Raw genomic sequence first — 17278 nt, 5'->3', positions numbered from 1 at the left:
TTTTTTTGTTCTTCTTTCTCTAATTGCTTTAGGTGCAAGGTTAGGTTGCTTATTCGAGATGTTTCCTGTTTCTTAAGGTAGGATTGTATTGCTATAAACTTGCCTCTTAGAACTGCTTTTGCTGCATCCCATAGGTTTTGGGTCATTGTGTCTCCATTGTCATTTGTTTCTAGGTATTTTTTGATTTCTTCTTTGATTTCTTCAGTGATCACTTTTTTATTAAGTAGTGTATTGTTTAGCCTCCATGTGTTTGTATTTTTTATGGATCTTTTCCTGTAATTGATATCTAGTCTCATAGCGTTGTGGTCGGAAAAGATACGTGATACAATTTCAATTTTCTTAAATTTACCAAGGCTTGATTTGTGACCCAAGATATGATCTATCCTGGAAAACGTTCCATGAGCACTTGAGAAAAATGTGTATTCTGTTGTTTTTGGATGGAATGTCCTATAAATATCAATTAAGTCCATCTTGTTTAATGTATCATTTAAAGCTTATGTTTCCTTATTTATGTTCATTTTGGATCACCTGTCCATTGGTGAAAGTGGGGTGTTAAAGTCCCCTACTATGAATGTGTTACTCTTGATTTCCCCTTTTATGATTTCCCCTTAGGATTAGACTTATGTATTGAGGCGCTCCTATGTTGGGTGCATAAATATTTATAATTGTTATATCTTCTTCTTGGATCGATCCCTTGATCATTATGTAGTGTCCTTCTGTGTCTCTTGTAATAGTCTTTATTTTAAAGTCTATTTTGTCTGATATGAGAATTGCTACTCCAGCTTTCTTTTGATTTCCATTTGCATGGAATATCTTTTTCCATCCCCTCACTTTCAGTCTGTATGTGTCCCTAGGTCTGAAGTGGGTCTCTTGTAGACAGCATATGTATGGGTCTTGTTTTTGTATGCATTCAGCCAGTCTGTGTCTTTCGGTGGGAGTATTTAATCCATTTACATTTAAGGTAATTATCAATATGTATGTTCCTATTCCCATTTTCTTAATTGTTTTGGGTTTGTTATTGTAGGTCTTTTCCTTCTCTTGTGTTTCTTGCCTAGAGAAGTTCCTTTAGCATTTGTTGTAAAGCTGGTTTGGTGATGCTGAACTCTCTCAGCTTTTGCTTGTTTGTAAAGGTTTTAATTTCTCCATCAAATCTGAATGAGATCCTTGCTGGGTAGAGTAATCTTGGTTGTAGGTTTTTCTCCTTCATCACTTTAAATATGTCCTGCCACTCCCTCTAGCTTGCAGAGTTTCTGCTGAAAGATCAGCTGTTAACCTTATGGGGATTTCCTTGTGTGTTATTTGTTGTTTCTCCCTTGCTGCTTTTAATATGTTTTCTTTGTATTTAATTTTTTATAGTTTGATTAATATGTGTCTTGGTGTGTTTCTTCTTGGATTTATCCTGTATGGGACTCTCTGTGCTTCCTGGACTTGATTAACTATTTCCTTTCCCATATTAGGGAAGTTTTCAACTATAATCTCTTCAAATATTTTCTCAATCCCTTTCTTTTTCTCTTTTTCTTCTGGGACCCCTATACTTGGAATGTTGGTGTGTTTAATGTTGCCCCAGAGGTCTCTGAGACTGTCCTCAGTTCTTTTCATTCTTTTTTCTTTATTGTGCTCTGCAGTAGTTATTTCCACTATTTTATCTTCCAGGTCACTTATCCGTTCTTCTGCCTCTCTTATTCTGCTATTGATCCTTTATAAAGTTTTTTTTTTTTAGAGTATTTTAAATTTCATTTATTGTGTTGTTCATTGTTGCCTCTTTACTCTTTAGTTCTTCTAGGTCCTTGTTAAATGTTTCTTGCATTTTCTCTATTCTATTTCCAAGGTTCTGGATCATCTTTACTATCATTATTCTGAATTCTTTTTCAGGTAGACTATTTCCTCCTCATTTGTTAGGTCTGGTGGGTTTTTACCTTGCTCCTTCATCTGCTGTGTGTTTTTCTGTCTTCTCATTTTGCTTATCTTACTGTGTTTGGGGTCTCCTTTCTGCAGCCTGCAGGTTCATAGTTTCCATTGTTTTTGGTGTCTGTCCCCAGTGGTTAAGGTTGGTTCAGTGGGTTGTGTAGGCTTCCTGGTGGAGGGGACTAGTGCCTGTGTTCTGGTGGATGAGGCTGGATCTTGTCTTTCTGGTGGGCAGGTCCACGTCTGGTGGTGTGTTTTGGGGTGTCTGTGGCCTTATGATTTTAGGCAGCCTCTCTGCTAATGGATGGGGCTGTGTTCTTGTCTTGCTAGTTGTTTGGCATAGGGTGTCCAGCACTGTAGCTTGCTGGTCGTTGAGTGAAGCTGGGTCTTGGCATTGAGATAGAGATCTCTGGGAGATTTTCGCCATTTGATATTACATGGAGTTGGGAGGTCTCTTATGGACCAGTGTCCTGAAGTTGGCTCTCCCACGTCAGAGGCACAGCACTGACTCCTGGCTGGAGCACCAAGAGCCTTTCATCCACACGGCTCAGAATAAAAGGGAGAAAAAGTAGAAAGAAAGGAAGAAAGAGGATAGAATAAAATAAAGTAAGATTTAAAAAATTATTAAAATGAAAAATAATTATTAAGAAAAAAAATTTTTTTAAGTAAAAAAAAAAAAAATGGACGGACAGAACCCTAGGACAAATGGTGAAAGCAAAGCTATACAGACAAAATCTCATACAGAAGCATACAGATACACACTCACAAAAAGAGGAAAAGGGGAAAAAATATATCTTGTTCTCAAAGTCCACCTCCTTAATTTGGGATGTTTCGTTGTCTATTCAGGTATTCCACAGATGCAGGGTACATCAAGTTGATTGTGGAGATTTAATCTGCTGCTCCTGAGGCTGCTGGGAGAAATTTCCCTTTCTCTTCTTTGTTTGCACAGCTCCTGGGGTTCAGCTTTGGATTTGGCCCTGCCTCTACATGTAGTTCGCCTGAGGGCGTCTGTTCTTCACTCAGACAGGACGGGGTTAAAGGAGCCACTGATTCAGGGGTCTGGCTCACTCAGGCCACGAGAAGGGAGGGGTACGGAGTGCAGGGTGAGCCTGTGGCGGCACAGGCTGGTGTGACGTTGCACCAGCCTGAGGCGCACCGTGCGTTCTCCCCGGGAAGTTATCCCTGGATCCCGGGACCCTGGCAGTGTCGGGCTGCACAAGCTCCCGGGAGGGGAGGTGTGGATAGTGACCTGTGCTTGCACACAGGCTTCTTAGTGGCTGCAGCAGCAGCCTTAGTGTCTCATGCCTGTCTCTGGGGTCTGCGCTGTTAGCCACGGTTTGCGCCTGTCTCTGGAGCTCATTTAAGCAGAGCTTTTAATCCCCTCTCCTCGCGCACCAGGAAACAAAGAGGGAAGAAAAAGTGTCTTGTCTCTTCGGCAGCTCCAGACTTTTTCCTGGACTCCCTCCCGCCTAGCCGTGGTGCACTAACCCCTTCAAGCTGTGTTCACTCCGCCAGTCCTCTCCCTGCGATCCAACCTGGGCTGACCGAAGCCCGAGCCTCAGCTCCCAGCCTCCACCCGCCCCGGCGGGTGAGCAGACAAGCCTCTCGGGCTGGTGAGTGGTGGTCAGCACCAATCCTCTGTGTGGGAATCTCTCCGCTTTGCTCTCCACACCACTGTTGCTGAGCTCTCTTCCACGGCTCCAAAGCTTCCCCCCTCCGCCACCCACAATCTCCGCCTGTGAAGGGGCTTCCTAGTGTGTAGAAACCTTTCCTCCTTCACAGCTCCCTCCCACTGGTGCAGGTCCCGTCCCTATTCTTTTGTCTCTGTTTTTTCTTTTTTCTTTGGCCGTACCCAGGTATGTGGGGAGTTTCTTGCCTTTTGGAAGGTCTGAGGTCTTCTGCCAGTGTTCAGTGGGTGTTCTGTAGGAGCCGTTCCACATGTAGATGTATTTCTGATGTATCTGTGGGGAGGAAGGTGATCTCCGCATCTTACTCTTCCACCATCTTCCTCCTCCCCCCTAGGTATGATGATTCTGGCCCGCCGTCCCCACGACTGTTGCTGCTTCGGCCGCTGGGGCCCCTGCATAGCCGGCAGCCTCAGTGAGGCCGCCCTCCTCTCAGGTTCCAGGGTAGTTCCGTGACGGCGGAGGGAAGAGACCCCAAGCCGGAAGTTCCAGCTCTGAGGAAACGCGGGCTCCATTCTGGGTGCAGGGGCCATAGTAAGATTTTATTGCATATGTTGGTAAAATATTCTTTTTTCACTTTCGTGTCCACATTAATTTTATTACATTTTGCCGTGTCAACATCTTTTATTTTTTATAAATTCAAATCTTAGTAAATATGCCTTCATCTCTTTTAAAATAAGCAATGTTTTCCCACTCTACAGCTAGAATATGCCTTTCTATTTCCTTTGTTTTCTGTGTTTAACTTCATGCACTGCACATAATAGGTACTTAATAAATGCATGCTGAATTTTAAACAAACATTTATGCAACACAAGCTATGGATAAATGGTTATGATAAATGTCATAAGAAAAACACTCTTCAGAGTTTACAGTCTAAGAGAAAACAGGAACACACTCTCATAATAAGAATATACACTTCTAAGAATCCCATGGAAGATGTAGAGTTAAATATGGGATTAGCCAGCCTAAAGATACCAACTAGGAGAAAAAGGAACTAACATTTACTGTTCATTTTCTATGTAACTTGCACTGTGCCAGGTATTTTACGTTATCTAAATTAGTATTATGATATGAACCACTTTTGAAATCTTGGGCCCAGTGTTGAATACTTATCATTAAAGTGTCTTATCAGGGAGGGAGGGAGGGAAGGAGGCAGGGCCTTACCCCACAAACATACAAGTACATACATAAAACATCCAGGACTTATTGCTATCCTAATATTACAGATGAAGAAAGCTGAATGTTAGATTAGGTAGCTACCTCAAAGTTATGTGAGTGGGTCAGATTAAAACCCCAAACTCCTTAGACCACTGCTATTTTTTCACTACTTCCTATAAGCATCCTTTTCCCATCATGGACTATTAATCTGCTGCATGCTAAACTTCTGAGAGAATGTAACTGTTATTCAACTGCATTGCCCAATTTTTCTAATTTTAACACAATATTTTATTACTTACGTTTCCCATTATTACCATCATGCAATAATTTAATAAATATTCGCTAAGTAGCTAAGAAATGATCTTAGGCACTACGGATATAGCAGTGAAAAGGGGCCTTACATTCTGGGGGAGGAAATAGATAATAAGTAAACAAGGGAACTTTAGTTAAGTACACAAAGAAATTAAACAGTAAACTGTGTTACAGAATGACTGCATGGAAGAGAGGCTATTGGAGATTGGAGGATCCGGAAAAGCCTCCCTAGGCACATAACGTTTGTGTAAAGAGCTGAGGGAAGAATGTTCCAGGCTGAGAAATCGGCAAGTAGAGGGGTTGTAAGGAGGAAAGAGGCTACACGTGAAATAGCTGGAATCAAGGAAAACCTAGGGAGAGTGGCACGTGAAAAAGCTGGAGAGGCAGGCAGTGGCCAAATTACATGATTTAAAGACCAAGTAAGGAGTTTGGATTTTTATTCAAAGTTAAATGAGAAGCCACTGAAAGCATGGAAATGACATTAAAAAGAGCATTCTGGCTACTGTATTGAAAATACATTGTTAGGGATTGAGGTGAAAAGTGAAACAAGAAGATTACAATAGGAGATGGCTGCAGTTAACCTAGGGAAGAGATGATGGTGACTTTTACTAGGGCAGTAGCAATGCTGATGGAGAAGGGAATACATCCCTAATGCCTTGTGGAGGCAGTCGACAAAATTTTCTAGTTGGCAAGATACAGAGAGGAAGGGAAGAGAGAAATTAAAAATGAGTCCTAAATTTCCTCCTCTGTGTTAATAGCTTCTCTTTTATTATGCTACCCATGTATCTGAGGATAATTTACTTGCTCACTGTAAATCATTACTGTTAAGCAGTATTGTATAGTTGGCTGGTTAATGACACCAGTCCATATATTCTTTTAAAGGTGTAGTTCTTATCAAATTTCAAAACAAAATCTTTTTACTCACAAAATGATTAACATTTTCCTCATCAAATAATTAACAATGTCCCCTCTATATTTTGAAGCTAGAATTAATTATTCACTGAATATTTGTTCTTTGAACTTTAACAGTTTTTTTTTTTTTTTTTTTTTTTTTTTTGTGGTACACGGGCCTCTCACTGTTGTGGCCTCTCCCGTTGCGGAGCACAGGCTCCGGACGCGCAGGCCCAGCAGCCATGGCTCACGGGCTTAGTTGCTCCGCAGCATGTGGGATCTTCCCGGACCGGGGCACGAACCCGTGTCTCCTGTATCGGCAGGCGGACTCTCAACCACTGTGCCACCAGGGAAGCCCCTGTTCTTTGAACTTTAAAAAAAATTCTCCAAAGTTAATCCCCATCAGGGCTAGGTGTCCTTTTCTTTACTTGTTATGACTCTGGGTTTCTAATACACTTGTTTTTATTTATTTGATTTAATTACATCTTAACACTTTCCTCAAAATTTAATTTGAGAAGGTTCATTCTAGTTATAATTTCCACTTCTAGCTGCATCCACTTTGGCAATACTCACACACACACGCAAACACTCATGCATGCACACACTTTATTTCTGATTTTGACCTGGCCCATTAATTAATATCCAACTAAAAATAACATTCTTCAAAATATTTTTGGTTCTCCTGTATGTTAATTATTGTAGCTCCTCTCTTGATCATATTTACATTTTATTCTTTGTCTAACTAACCAATGATTCTCACTTTGACTAAATTTTCCAAAGAAACAACTATTGTAATTTTGCTTATTTCTGCTTAATTTTATTAATGGTATTTTCCCTATCTGGGACACATTATTCTATTTCTTTTCTCTTCTTCTGTCTTGTTAATATAGACATTTAAATTGATAAAATTTCCTTTACACTTCAGTTTGATAGCAACCCATGAAAACATAACTATATCACTGCTCTTATTGTTTATGGATTTCTCTCTTGCCTTATAAATAATTTTATTTCAACTTTCACCCATCTTTTAATTTTTGTTATGCTAATTTTAATGTACTGTGTTCTGACAATTTGAACCATAACATTTTTTACATTACATACACATATTTTTTTTCCAAAAATGTTGTATGACCAATATTGCTATAAAAGATTTATGCACATTTAAGAAGAAAATACACATCTATTTCCAAGCATTTAGTCTCTAATGTCGGTTAAATCTTATTTTTGTACTATTCAACTTATTTCTTTGTTAATTCCTTTACATGATCTGTGGTTTTCTAAGAACAGCAGGGTGCAAGCTAAAATCACAATCATATATAAACAAACTAAACTATATATTTTATCTAATTCTCAAGCGTCAGTGGATTCTGTAAAGAGCACTACTGCTACTGAGCACTTCACTGACATATTGTTTTATGTGTTTCATTTATTAAGGGATCTTCCACCTTAAAAGAAAGAAAAGTTGGTTTGGCTAGATAACACAGCAAAGTGTATTAATTCCATTGGTTTCTGTTTGGTTGGTTGGTTTTGTTTCTTTCCCCCTTAAACTCTTACAGTTCCCCAAAGTCTGAAAAGTAAGATCCAAAGTCATTCTTACTATTAAGTGTTTTTAAATTTTCTCTTTATACCTTGGCATCTTTAAGAGCCTATCTTTGCAATGACGATTAAACACTTGATAAATTTAACTACCTAGGGATGTTCATATCAGGCTTCTCATGCATGATGCTCTGGGATTCTTTTAAAAACCTATCTTGAGAAATGTTATCTAAATCAAAAAATGGATATAGAAACCAAAGTCAAAGAAATAAAGACATGAATGAATCCTTACCACTGTTACATGCAGTTTGGATTTCCTTGTGTCTTCAATATGCTTCCATTGTTTAGATACTTTTCAGCTTTGGATGTTTTAATTTGGTTGTGCTATGTTCCTCTATCTCCAAGCATCAACAAGTCTTTGCTCTGGGGCATCAATTCTTCTCTTTACAACCTCCAATGAAAGTTTTACAAGCTTCTTTGTATTCACAAGTTTAGCAATTTTTTGAAATGGATGTATTTTACATTTGTAAAGTCATTCTTCTTCTGTCACTTTCAATGTAGTTAAATCAGCCTCATCATGCCAGGTTCAGGTGGTGCTGCTTCTGTAGTTTTCATCACCTAGTCTGTCTTCTCCAATGAAGTAACATTTTACAATTAGACTGAGATTTGAGATTTGGTTTTGTTTTCAAGATTTTTCTACTCTTTGAAACTTATCTTCCTGGGGGAAAATGGGCATTTTAGGGGCTTTGTTTTTTGGTCGTTATTGTTGGATTTAGTTTAGATGAGGGTCTTTGCGGTGGTATTAGTTAAGGACACTTAAGTTAGTCTTTTAAATACAATTACCTATGATCAACTTTCCTTTCTTGCCAACTCTTATGCACTCATCATCATTCTGATATTTAAAAAAATCTGTCTTACCAACATCTTAAATCTACTCTTGAGTAGGAGAAAAATGTGACTGCAACATCTTTTATTCCATTAGAGTTGACTTGGCTGGTCTGAGTTCCTTCTTCACTGTTCTATATAGATTCCTCCTGAAGACACACATTTAGCTAAGCCTTTAGAGACAGAGGAGGATGATATTTCCTCAATCAAAAACACTTCTCAGGTTGCTAAAGAACTGGATCTTTTGCAGAGTGCCAAATCACCACTCCACAATCACTTGCTGGTCATAAGGGGGAAAACCACATTTCCAAAGGAGGCGTTAAGGCCATCACCATCCAACCCCCGTGATCAAATGTGACATCACTAAACATGGAGCAGCCAGATTAAGAGAGTCCTGATGTGAAGCAGTATGAAGCATAGTTGCACAATCTATAAAATATTCTTGCCAAAAACGTAACTTCCATTTATAGGTATACAGAGAAACAAGTTGGTCAAAATCACAAAGAAGCAATCAGATAAATCTAGAATGTGGGACTAGATTTATTCAACACGTCAACATCTTTAAAAAAAAAAAAAAACAGAGGGGAGGGGCACTGTTCTAAAGTCAGACTTAAGGGACATAGCAACCAGATGCAGTGTATGGATAATGACAGATTATGATCTGAACAAAACAATCAGAAAACTATATTTTGAGACAGAAATTTGAATATGCATGGAATACTTAATTTTGTTGAGGAGAATTACTTAATTTTCTTAGCTATGATAATGGTATGATTATGAAAGAAAATGATACTACTTTCTAAAATACATACTGAAGTAATTAGGAGGGAAAGCCCTCATGTCTAGGATTTGCATTAAAATACTTCTGGGGAAAGAAATAAGAGAAGAGGCAGATGAAGCAAGTGTATAAAAAGGTTGATACTACTGAAGGTAAGTTAAAAACGGGGGTTTATTAAATTATTCAAATTATTCTCTATCTTTACATACATTTTTATCATCAAAAGGTAAACTAAAAAAATTTTTTAGAACAAAACTTTTTCCTCTCTAGCTTCCCTTTTCCTCTGTCATTTTTGCATTTCTATAACTTCATTCTTGATTTTACATCTATATCTTTAGTTCTAAATGGCTCGAGAGGTTTAAATATTTCTTCTGAAAAATGAAAGCAGTCTCTTTAACCCTCTCAATCTCCAACTCTTTCCCTTGATTTCTGAAGGTTATATACTTTTCAAAAGATCTGAAATTTTAGCATCAATAATCTCAATGCAAAAACTCACTAGAAACAAATTTAACAGAAAATAATGAGAATACTAGGTTACCACTTTAAGAGACAGAAAATACAAGGATAATGTCTATGTGGTTACTTAAAAATAAAAAACAAAACTTCTGTTTATATATTAGTCTGACAGGATGATTTGATTTGGTATCAACTTGAAAGGCTAATGGAAGACAACAGGAAATAAAAACAGAAAACTGTGAAAGAATTTGAAATGGGCATTAAAAGATCATTTGATATCCTGTCAAATGCATCCTTTGGTATTATCCCAGCCTTTCATGGCTTTAGAGTGATTTTACCACTCTGTAAGTTGTAGAAAACTTAAAACAATGTAAATGATACTTGTCCACAGAAAAGGAAATGAACTATGTCTGATGAAATGCAACTGATCATTGCCTTATGAATGCATCAGTTTTGCACCTACTTATACAGTCATCTGAACTAGTTGTAAGATATTACTGGCTCACTCATTAATAATAAGTTAAATAAAATCTCAGATGTGGTTCATTTTATATTTGTGTAAGTCATGGTTTTACCTTAAAATTTTTTTTTTCCCTCTAACTCATTTCCTTTCATAAACTGCAATGGAAATTGGAGTCTAATTTTTTAAGTGGTCTAATTAAGTATAAATAACTAAAACTCTGAAGTAAATAGATATAAAAAATTAAAAATTAAGGCCACCCTGACACAGGTCAATTATCCTCTGGGATGAGAAAATAGTATGGAAAAGTTTTCAAATAAAATTTTATGATCAACCACTCCTAACATATGAGAATCAGGTATTAAGAAATGGCTGTATTTATTCCCAGTAGTAATAGAAATATTTATAAAAAACTGCTGGTACATATCAGGATTCTTCTAGGTACTATATATCAAGTAAAACAGCAATTATTTATGCATAAAAATATAAACTATAATAATTAAGTTCAAAAAAGGAAAAAAGACAGGAAAAAAAATTAATGCCAAAGAAGCCTCATAATTAGATTAAAAGCTTCCTTTGAAAATAGACACCAAGACATTTCAAGGAAAAAAAAAATCATCTCAATTTTTAAATATATTTTCCTAAAAAATATCATTACTTTTCTCCCCTTTCCCTATAAAAGCAATTTTTTTCTAATAGTGCATTCATTTCAGCCTCAAGTAGATACACATCACGTGCACCATAATATTTTTTTAAGGTTTTAGACAATGTTACTGTCAGGCTTCCTGGCTTTATATGATTCAGAGGCCAATTCAATTACAGTAGCTGCTATGATATTTGCCTTTTCCTCAACACTCTTCTTGTCAGACAAAATGAAATTCTGCAAGGTGAACAGTATATGTTTGTGTACATTGGCCAACAACGACATTTCACTTCAATGTTAAACACACTCATATTTTCTACTTATGAGATGTATAATAGTAATGATTTATGCATTTACTTTGTCCAATTATAAATGTGTAAGAATGATTTATACATGAGTTAAAGTCCTCAGCTTCCTGAAAGTTTAAAGAATTTGAAATGAGATTAAAATGAATGCATTTGTAGTCTGCCACTGATTCTCATGTCTAAAAATTAAATGTCGTAACTTTGAAACTCAAGATTTAAAAAACAGTTTACAAATAAAGCTGACATTGAAAGTTCTAAGAATGTTAAAAAATAAATCCTATTCAAAATTATGATTAGAATAACATAACCCCAGACAACTAGTAGGTCCAAATTAATCATTTTTCCTACATATTCTATTATTCTCCATCCCCTTCCCTCTCACCAAGGAAAGGATGGCATAGAGTTGGTGAGAGAAGAAATAATAGAAAATTCAGTACAAATGCTTTCAGTTGTAAGATAAATCTTTCAAGTAAATTTCTACCCTGGGTTATCATACAGTTTCTCTTATTCACACCTATTCATATTGTATAATGATACTTACAGAAGGAAAATTAAATAAAGTCTTTCGTGGACAATGTATGGTATATATATAAATTTAAAATCTGAACATTGTAACTATAATTTCAAAACTATCATACTATTAAACATCAACAGGTTGATAAAACATCTGTTCTTCAGTTTTTCTCCCAAGTTGTTATGGTAACTGAATATGTGGAACATGTGTTTCCTAAATTTAACTGATCATTTCAAGTAAATAAAATTATAACATATCATATTATTAACTACAAATAATATTATTACTATAACCCTATATTTATCCTTTTTAAATGCTAGTGGATCACAGGATTATATTCAACTAGGCATTTACAAATGCTTTATCTCAGAATTCACATTTTAAAAAAAACAAGGGCATTTTTTTTTCTAATTTGGGGGTGTTTTCTTGATTTAGAAACAAAACAAGAAAGGAACTAGTCTATTTTCTGAACAACATACTATACTAAAATATTCCAAAATTATATGATTGTACTGCTTTGTAGGAGCTGTAGATCACATTCTTTTCAAACATAATTCAGATCCTGTTACTCCTCTAGTCCTCAGCTCAAAACCCTCCAGTAGTGTTCCATCTCTGAGCAAAAGCCAGTCTTTTTTTTTTTTGCAGGGCTGTAGAGCCTGCACCCTCCACCTTCCCTTGCTTATCCCATCCAATTACACTGATTTTCTTGCTGGTCCTCAAAAACCAGGCTCACTACTGCCTCAGGGACTTGTACTTACTATTCCCTCTAGCTGCAAGGTTCTTCCTCCTAGGGAGATACATGGCTCACTCTTTCACTTATTTCAAGTCTTCATTCAAATACCATCTTCCCAGTGAAACCTCCTCTGACCCAACCCCATTTCTTTTTTTCTTTTTTTAACATCTTTATTGGAGTATAATTGCTTTACAATGGTGTGTTAGTTTCTGCTGTATAACAATGTGAATCAGTTATACATACACATATATCCCCATATCTCCTGCCTCTTGCGTCTCCCTCCCACCCTCCCTATCCCACCCCTCTAGGTGGTCACAAACCAACGAGCTGAAAAAAAAAAAAAAAAGGTCATGAAGAACCTAGGGGTAAGACGGGAATAAAGACACATCTGCGTTTTTATTCCTGTCCTGCCCCTATGTTCTTCAGAACCTTTTTTTTTTTTTAGATTCCATACATATGTGTTAGCATACAGTATTTGTTTTTCTCTTTCTGACTTACTTCACTCTGTATGACAGACTCTAGGTCCATCCACCTCACTACAAATAACTCAATTTTGTTTCTTTTTATGGCTGAGTAATATTCCACTGCATATATGTGCCACATATTCTTTATCCATTCATCTGTCGATGGACACCTAGGTTGCTTCCATGTCCTGGCTATTGTAAATAGAGCTGCAATGAACATTGTGGTACATGACTCTTTTTGAATTATGCTTTTCTCAGGGTATATGCCCAGTAGTGGGATTGCTGGGCTGTATGGTAGATCTATTTTCAGTTTTTTAAGGAACCTCCATACTGTTCTCCATAGTGGCTGTATCAATTTACATTCCCACCAACAGTGCAAGAGGGTTCCCCTCTCTCCATACCCTCCCCAGCGTTTATTGTTTTTAGATTTTTTCATGATGGCCATTCTGACCGGTGTGAGATGATATCTCATTGCAATTCTGATCTGCATTTCTCTAATGATTGATGATGTTGAGCATTCTTTCATGTGTTTGTTGGCAACCTGTATACCTTTCATGTATTTGTTGGCAATCTGTGTATCTTCCTTGGAGAAATGTCTAGTTAGGTCCTCTGCCCATTTTTGGATTGGGCTGTTTGTTTTCTGGAGCTGCATGAGCTGCTTGTATATTCTGGAGATTAATTCTTTGTCAGTTGCTTCATTTGCAAATATTTTCTCCCATTCTGAGGGTTGCCTTTTTGTCTTGTTTATGGTTTCCTTTGCTGTGCAAAAGCTTTTAAGTTTCATTAGGTCCCAGTTGTTATTTTTGTTTTTATTTCCATTTCTCTAGGAGGTGGGTCAAAAAGGATCTTGCTGTGATTCATGTCACGGAGTGTTCTGCCTATATTTTCCTCTAAGAGTTTTATGGTGTCTAGCCTTACATTTAGGTCTTTAATCCATTTTGAGTTTATTCTTGTGTAAAGTGTTAGGGAGTGTCCTAATTTCATTCTTTTATATGTCGCTGTCCAGTTTTCCCAGCAGCACTTATTGAAGAGGCTGTATTTCCTCCATTGTGCATTCTTGTCTCCTTTATCAAAGATAAGGTGACCATATGTGCATGGGTTTATCTCTGGGCTTTCTATCCTGTTCCATTGATCTATATTTCTGTTTTTGTGCCAGTTTCATACTGTCTTCTTCCCTGTAGCTCTGTAGTATAGTCTGAAGTCAGGGACCCTGATTCCTCCAGCTCTGTTTTTCCTCAACCCCATTTCAAACAGCGATTCCAGCACTATGGCTACCTCTGCTCACACATTACCTATCTTCTATGAAATGTACTGTGCCCTCCTCAAATGCATATGTTGAAGCTCTAATTCCCAATGTGATAGTATTTAGAGATGGGGCCTTTGGGAGGTAATGTTTAGATGAGGTCATGAGGGTGTGGCCCTCATGATGGAATAGTGCCCTTATAAAAGAAAAGACACTAGTGCAATCACTATTTCCACCAAGTGGGACACAGGGAGAAGGCAGCTAGCTGTCTGAAAGCCACGAAGAGAGACCTTACCAGAAACCGAACTGGCCATAACCTTATTATTGGACTTCCAGCCCTCAGAATTGAGAAAAAGTGAATTTCTGTTGCTTAAGCCAGAGCCCTGACCTTGTACTTCTAGTCTTCAAACCTGTGAAGAAATGAATTTCTGTTGCTTAAGCTACCCAGTCTTTGGTATTTTGTTATGGCAGCCCAGGATAATACACTATTCCTCCTTCTTTATTTTCCTCCCTAACACTTATTACTGACTAACATACAATATATTAGTGATTTATTCTGTACATTACTAATTTATTCTATTCATTGTCTGTCACCCTTTACTACAGAATAAGCTTCCTGAAGGCAGGGGTTTTTGTCTATTTTGTCACTGAACCTACAATTCCTACAATCTGGCACGTAACAAGTAATCAATAAATATTTGTTTAATGCATAAAACATATTTAAAACATCTTGAATGTTGATATGGTACAGTAAGAAATAATACACTTCTGTGATGATATTCAAGGAAAACATTACAAAACAAAAATATGCAATCTTTAATAAGTTAAATTTAAAAAAAATCAGTTACCAAGATTTGTATTCTCAGAGGACCAAAGAATCTTTCCTGATTTTCTTGATCTTTTCTCCTCCTATGAACCTCATCTACTACAGGCTCTGTCTTCCTCTAACCAATTAAATGTGGAATCCACCTAATACTACTAACTGTCTAGGATCATTTTCTTTGCTTATTTCCTTAGTGAACTCGCTCTCACTGCTTCAACTATCACCTTTTTTTGGTGACTTTGAAATCCTCATCTCTGGCCTAGACACCTCTGTACTATGGTGCTAGATTCCCAACTGCCTTAGAGGTATACATTACTTCAGACATACTGTCAGGAATGTCAAAGGACATGAGCTTTAGGTAGAATATAACACTGTCCTCAGTTAAGTAGGAAAAAAACCTTAAATAAAATCTAACCCAAAATAGGTAGTCTTTAGTAGTATACAGACTCACATAATTCTATATATCGCCTAAGGAATCACTTTCTTCCATTACAGAAATTAGACCTATGATAGTAGGGAATTTCAATCTCTGAATTATGACTATGTGTTCTAATTAACAATATACTTGTGCCTTAACTATCAGTTTCACTTCAACCACTGAATTACTCCCAATATTGTAGTAGAGTTGTATTACTTTCAAACTGAATTTAATCACTTGGGGGGAAAATACAAGAAATTATATGAATTTTTCAAATTAAGTTTCTGAACTAGCATAGTTTATTTTTAGAAGAAAAATATCTCTCAATTCTTTTCTTTGCCATTGGCTTCCAAAAAACATATCAGTTTCTCCAACGATTTTTCTTCATACTCACTAATCTATTCATTATTATTTTAAAGACTTTTCAAAGCACATTTATTACTTCTTTAAAGATCCTTAGTTATCTGATGATGAAATGAAAACTTGGAATTTAGGACAGGCATCAGATAAAAGTTGGGTAGAACTTATCCATTTTAAGCGAACCATATATTTTTAGAATTTCACTAAGCAAAAATAAAAAAGGAAATTCTAAGAGAAAACCATGTGGTTATTATGGCTTTAAAGATAGGTTAAGCCTCCCAGGGTAGTATGAGGTCCCTGGGTGTTGGATGGCTCTAAGAAGACTCTCAGAGTCTTCTTCAATACAAACCAGTGCTCTTCAATACAAACCAGTTACTAATGAAACATGTTTTGTCCCAGTCCTATGTTGTCTTTTAAGATGAATAATTACTACACATTATATCAAGTAAATTTCACTGCTGTTTTTTTCTCACATATTTTTTCTTCAAATTAAGAGTATAAATGAAATATATTTAGGATAGGTCTCAAGAAGCTATGTCTGGGGCTTCCCTGGTGGCGCAGTGGTTGAGAGTCCGCCTGCCGATGCAGGAGACACGGGTTCGTGCCCTGGTCCGGGAAGATCCCACATGCCGCGGAGCAACTAAGCCCGTGAGCCATGGCCGCTGGGCCTGCGCGTCCGGAGCCTGTGCTCCGCAACGGGAGAGGCCACAACAGTGAGAGGCCCGCATACCGCAAAAAAAAAAAAAAAAGAAGCTATGTCTGGCTGTCCCCAGTGTTCATAAAAGGCACAAAGTATGCTCAAAATATCAACAAATCTTGTCATCATTCCTTTCAAAATAAATCCAAAATCTGCCCACTTCTCTCCCTCTCTTCTGCCTCCATAATCTCTTACCAGGATTATTGCAAGAGCCTATTAAATAGTCTTCCTGATTCCATCCTTGCCCCACTACAGCCCACACAGGAGCTCCAGAGATCACTATAAAACACTTGAGTCAGATCAAGTCCCTCCTCTGCTCAAAACCCTCTCTTAGCTTCCCGTTATCACTTGAAAAAAGAGTCAAGTTCTTACAATGGTTTAGATGACCCTTTATCGCCTGGCCCCCGTACACCTCAATCATTCTCCCCTCCCTTACTACATTCAGCCCCAATGTCTTCCTTGCTATTCCCTGAACACACCAAGCATACTTTCACTTCAGGTCCTGTGATTTGCTGCTTCCTCAGTCTAAAAGATTCTCCTTCCACATACCCACAGGACTTGCTCCCCTGCTTCTTTCCAGATTCTGCTTAGTGAGGTCTTCCTTGACAAACGAACAATGACTAGTCCACATTCTCTGCTTCCCAGCCTTCTCTCCTACCTTTAACCCGCTTTGTTTTTCTGCAACATGCTTATCGCTGCTTGACATACTGTATGTATGTTTGTTTGCTTGTTTATTGTTTGCATTACCTAACTAGAATGTTAGCTCCAAGAAAACAGAGACTGTTTGGCTCCTTGCTCATTCCCCAGCAATAGAACACAGAATGGTAGATTAGCAATGAACATGAATAAATATTCACGAATGAATTAATAAATCTTATGGTAGTTTCTTATCCCAAATGAAATGCAGGATATTCTTCCTTCAAAATGTATACCACTGTATTTCTACTTTTCTTATGATAATTCATATTCTTTACTATATTAAGAATCATTATGTGCTTATCTTAGCATCTTC

The 17278-nt window shown here is 37.3% G+C and overlaps 1 protein-coding gene across 6 annotated transcripts in view; it reads right to left on the bottom strand.

Moving 5' to 3' along the window:
- Nucleotides 1–17278, bottom strand: part of OMA1 (OMA1 zinc metallopeptidase) — a 295542-nt gene that overhangs the window by 208600 nt on the left and 69664 nt on the right. Inside the window, exon 9 of one of the 6 annotated variants that reach the window (XM_067007002.1) lies at nt 7894–8117. The exons of the other annotated variants lie outside the window; for them this stretch is intronic. Coding sequence (XP_066863103.1) covers nt 8106–8117 — 12 coding nt within the window. The 3' untranslated portion in view covers nt 7894–8105. Of the gene's footprint in view, nt 1–7893; nt 8118–17278 lie in introns of those variants that run through there. 6 annotated transcript variants of the gene reach the window in all.

Source organism: Kogia breviceps, chromosome 1, assembly GCF_026419965.1.
Source record: "Kogia breviceps isolate mKogBre1 chromosome 1, mKogBre1 haplotype 1, whole genome shotgun sequence".
NCBI classification, from domain to species: domain Eukaryota; kingdom Metazoa; phylum Chordata; class Mammalia; order Artiodactyla; family Physeteridae; genus Kogia; species Kogia breviceps.
This window is presented reverse-complemented; position numbering and strand designations above follow the sequence as displayed.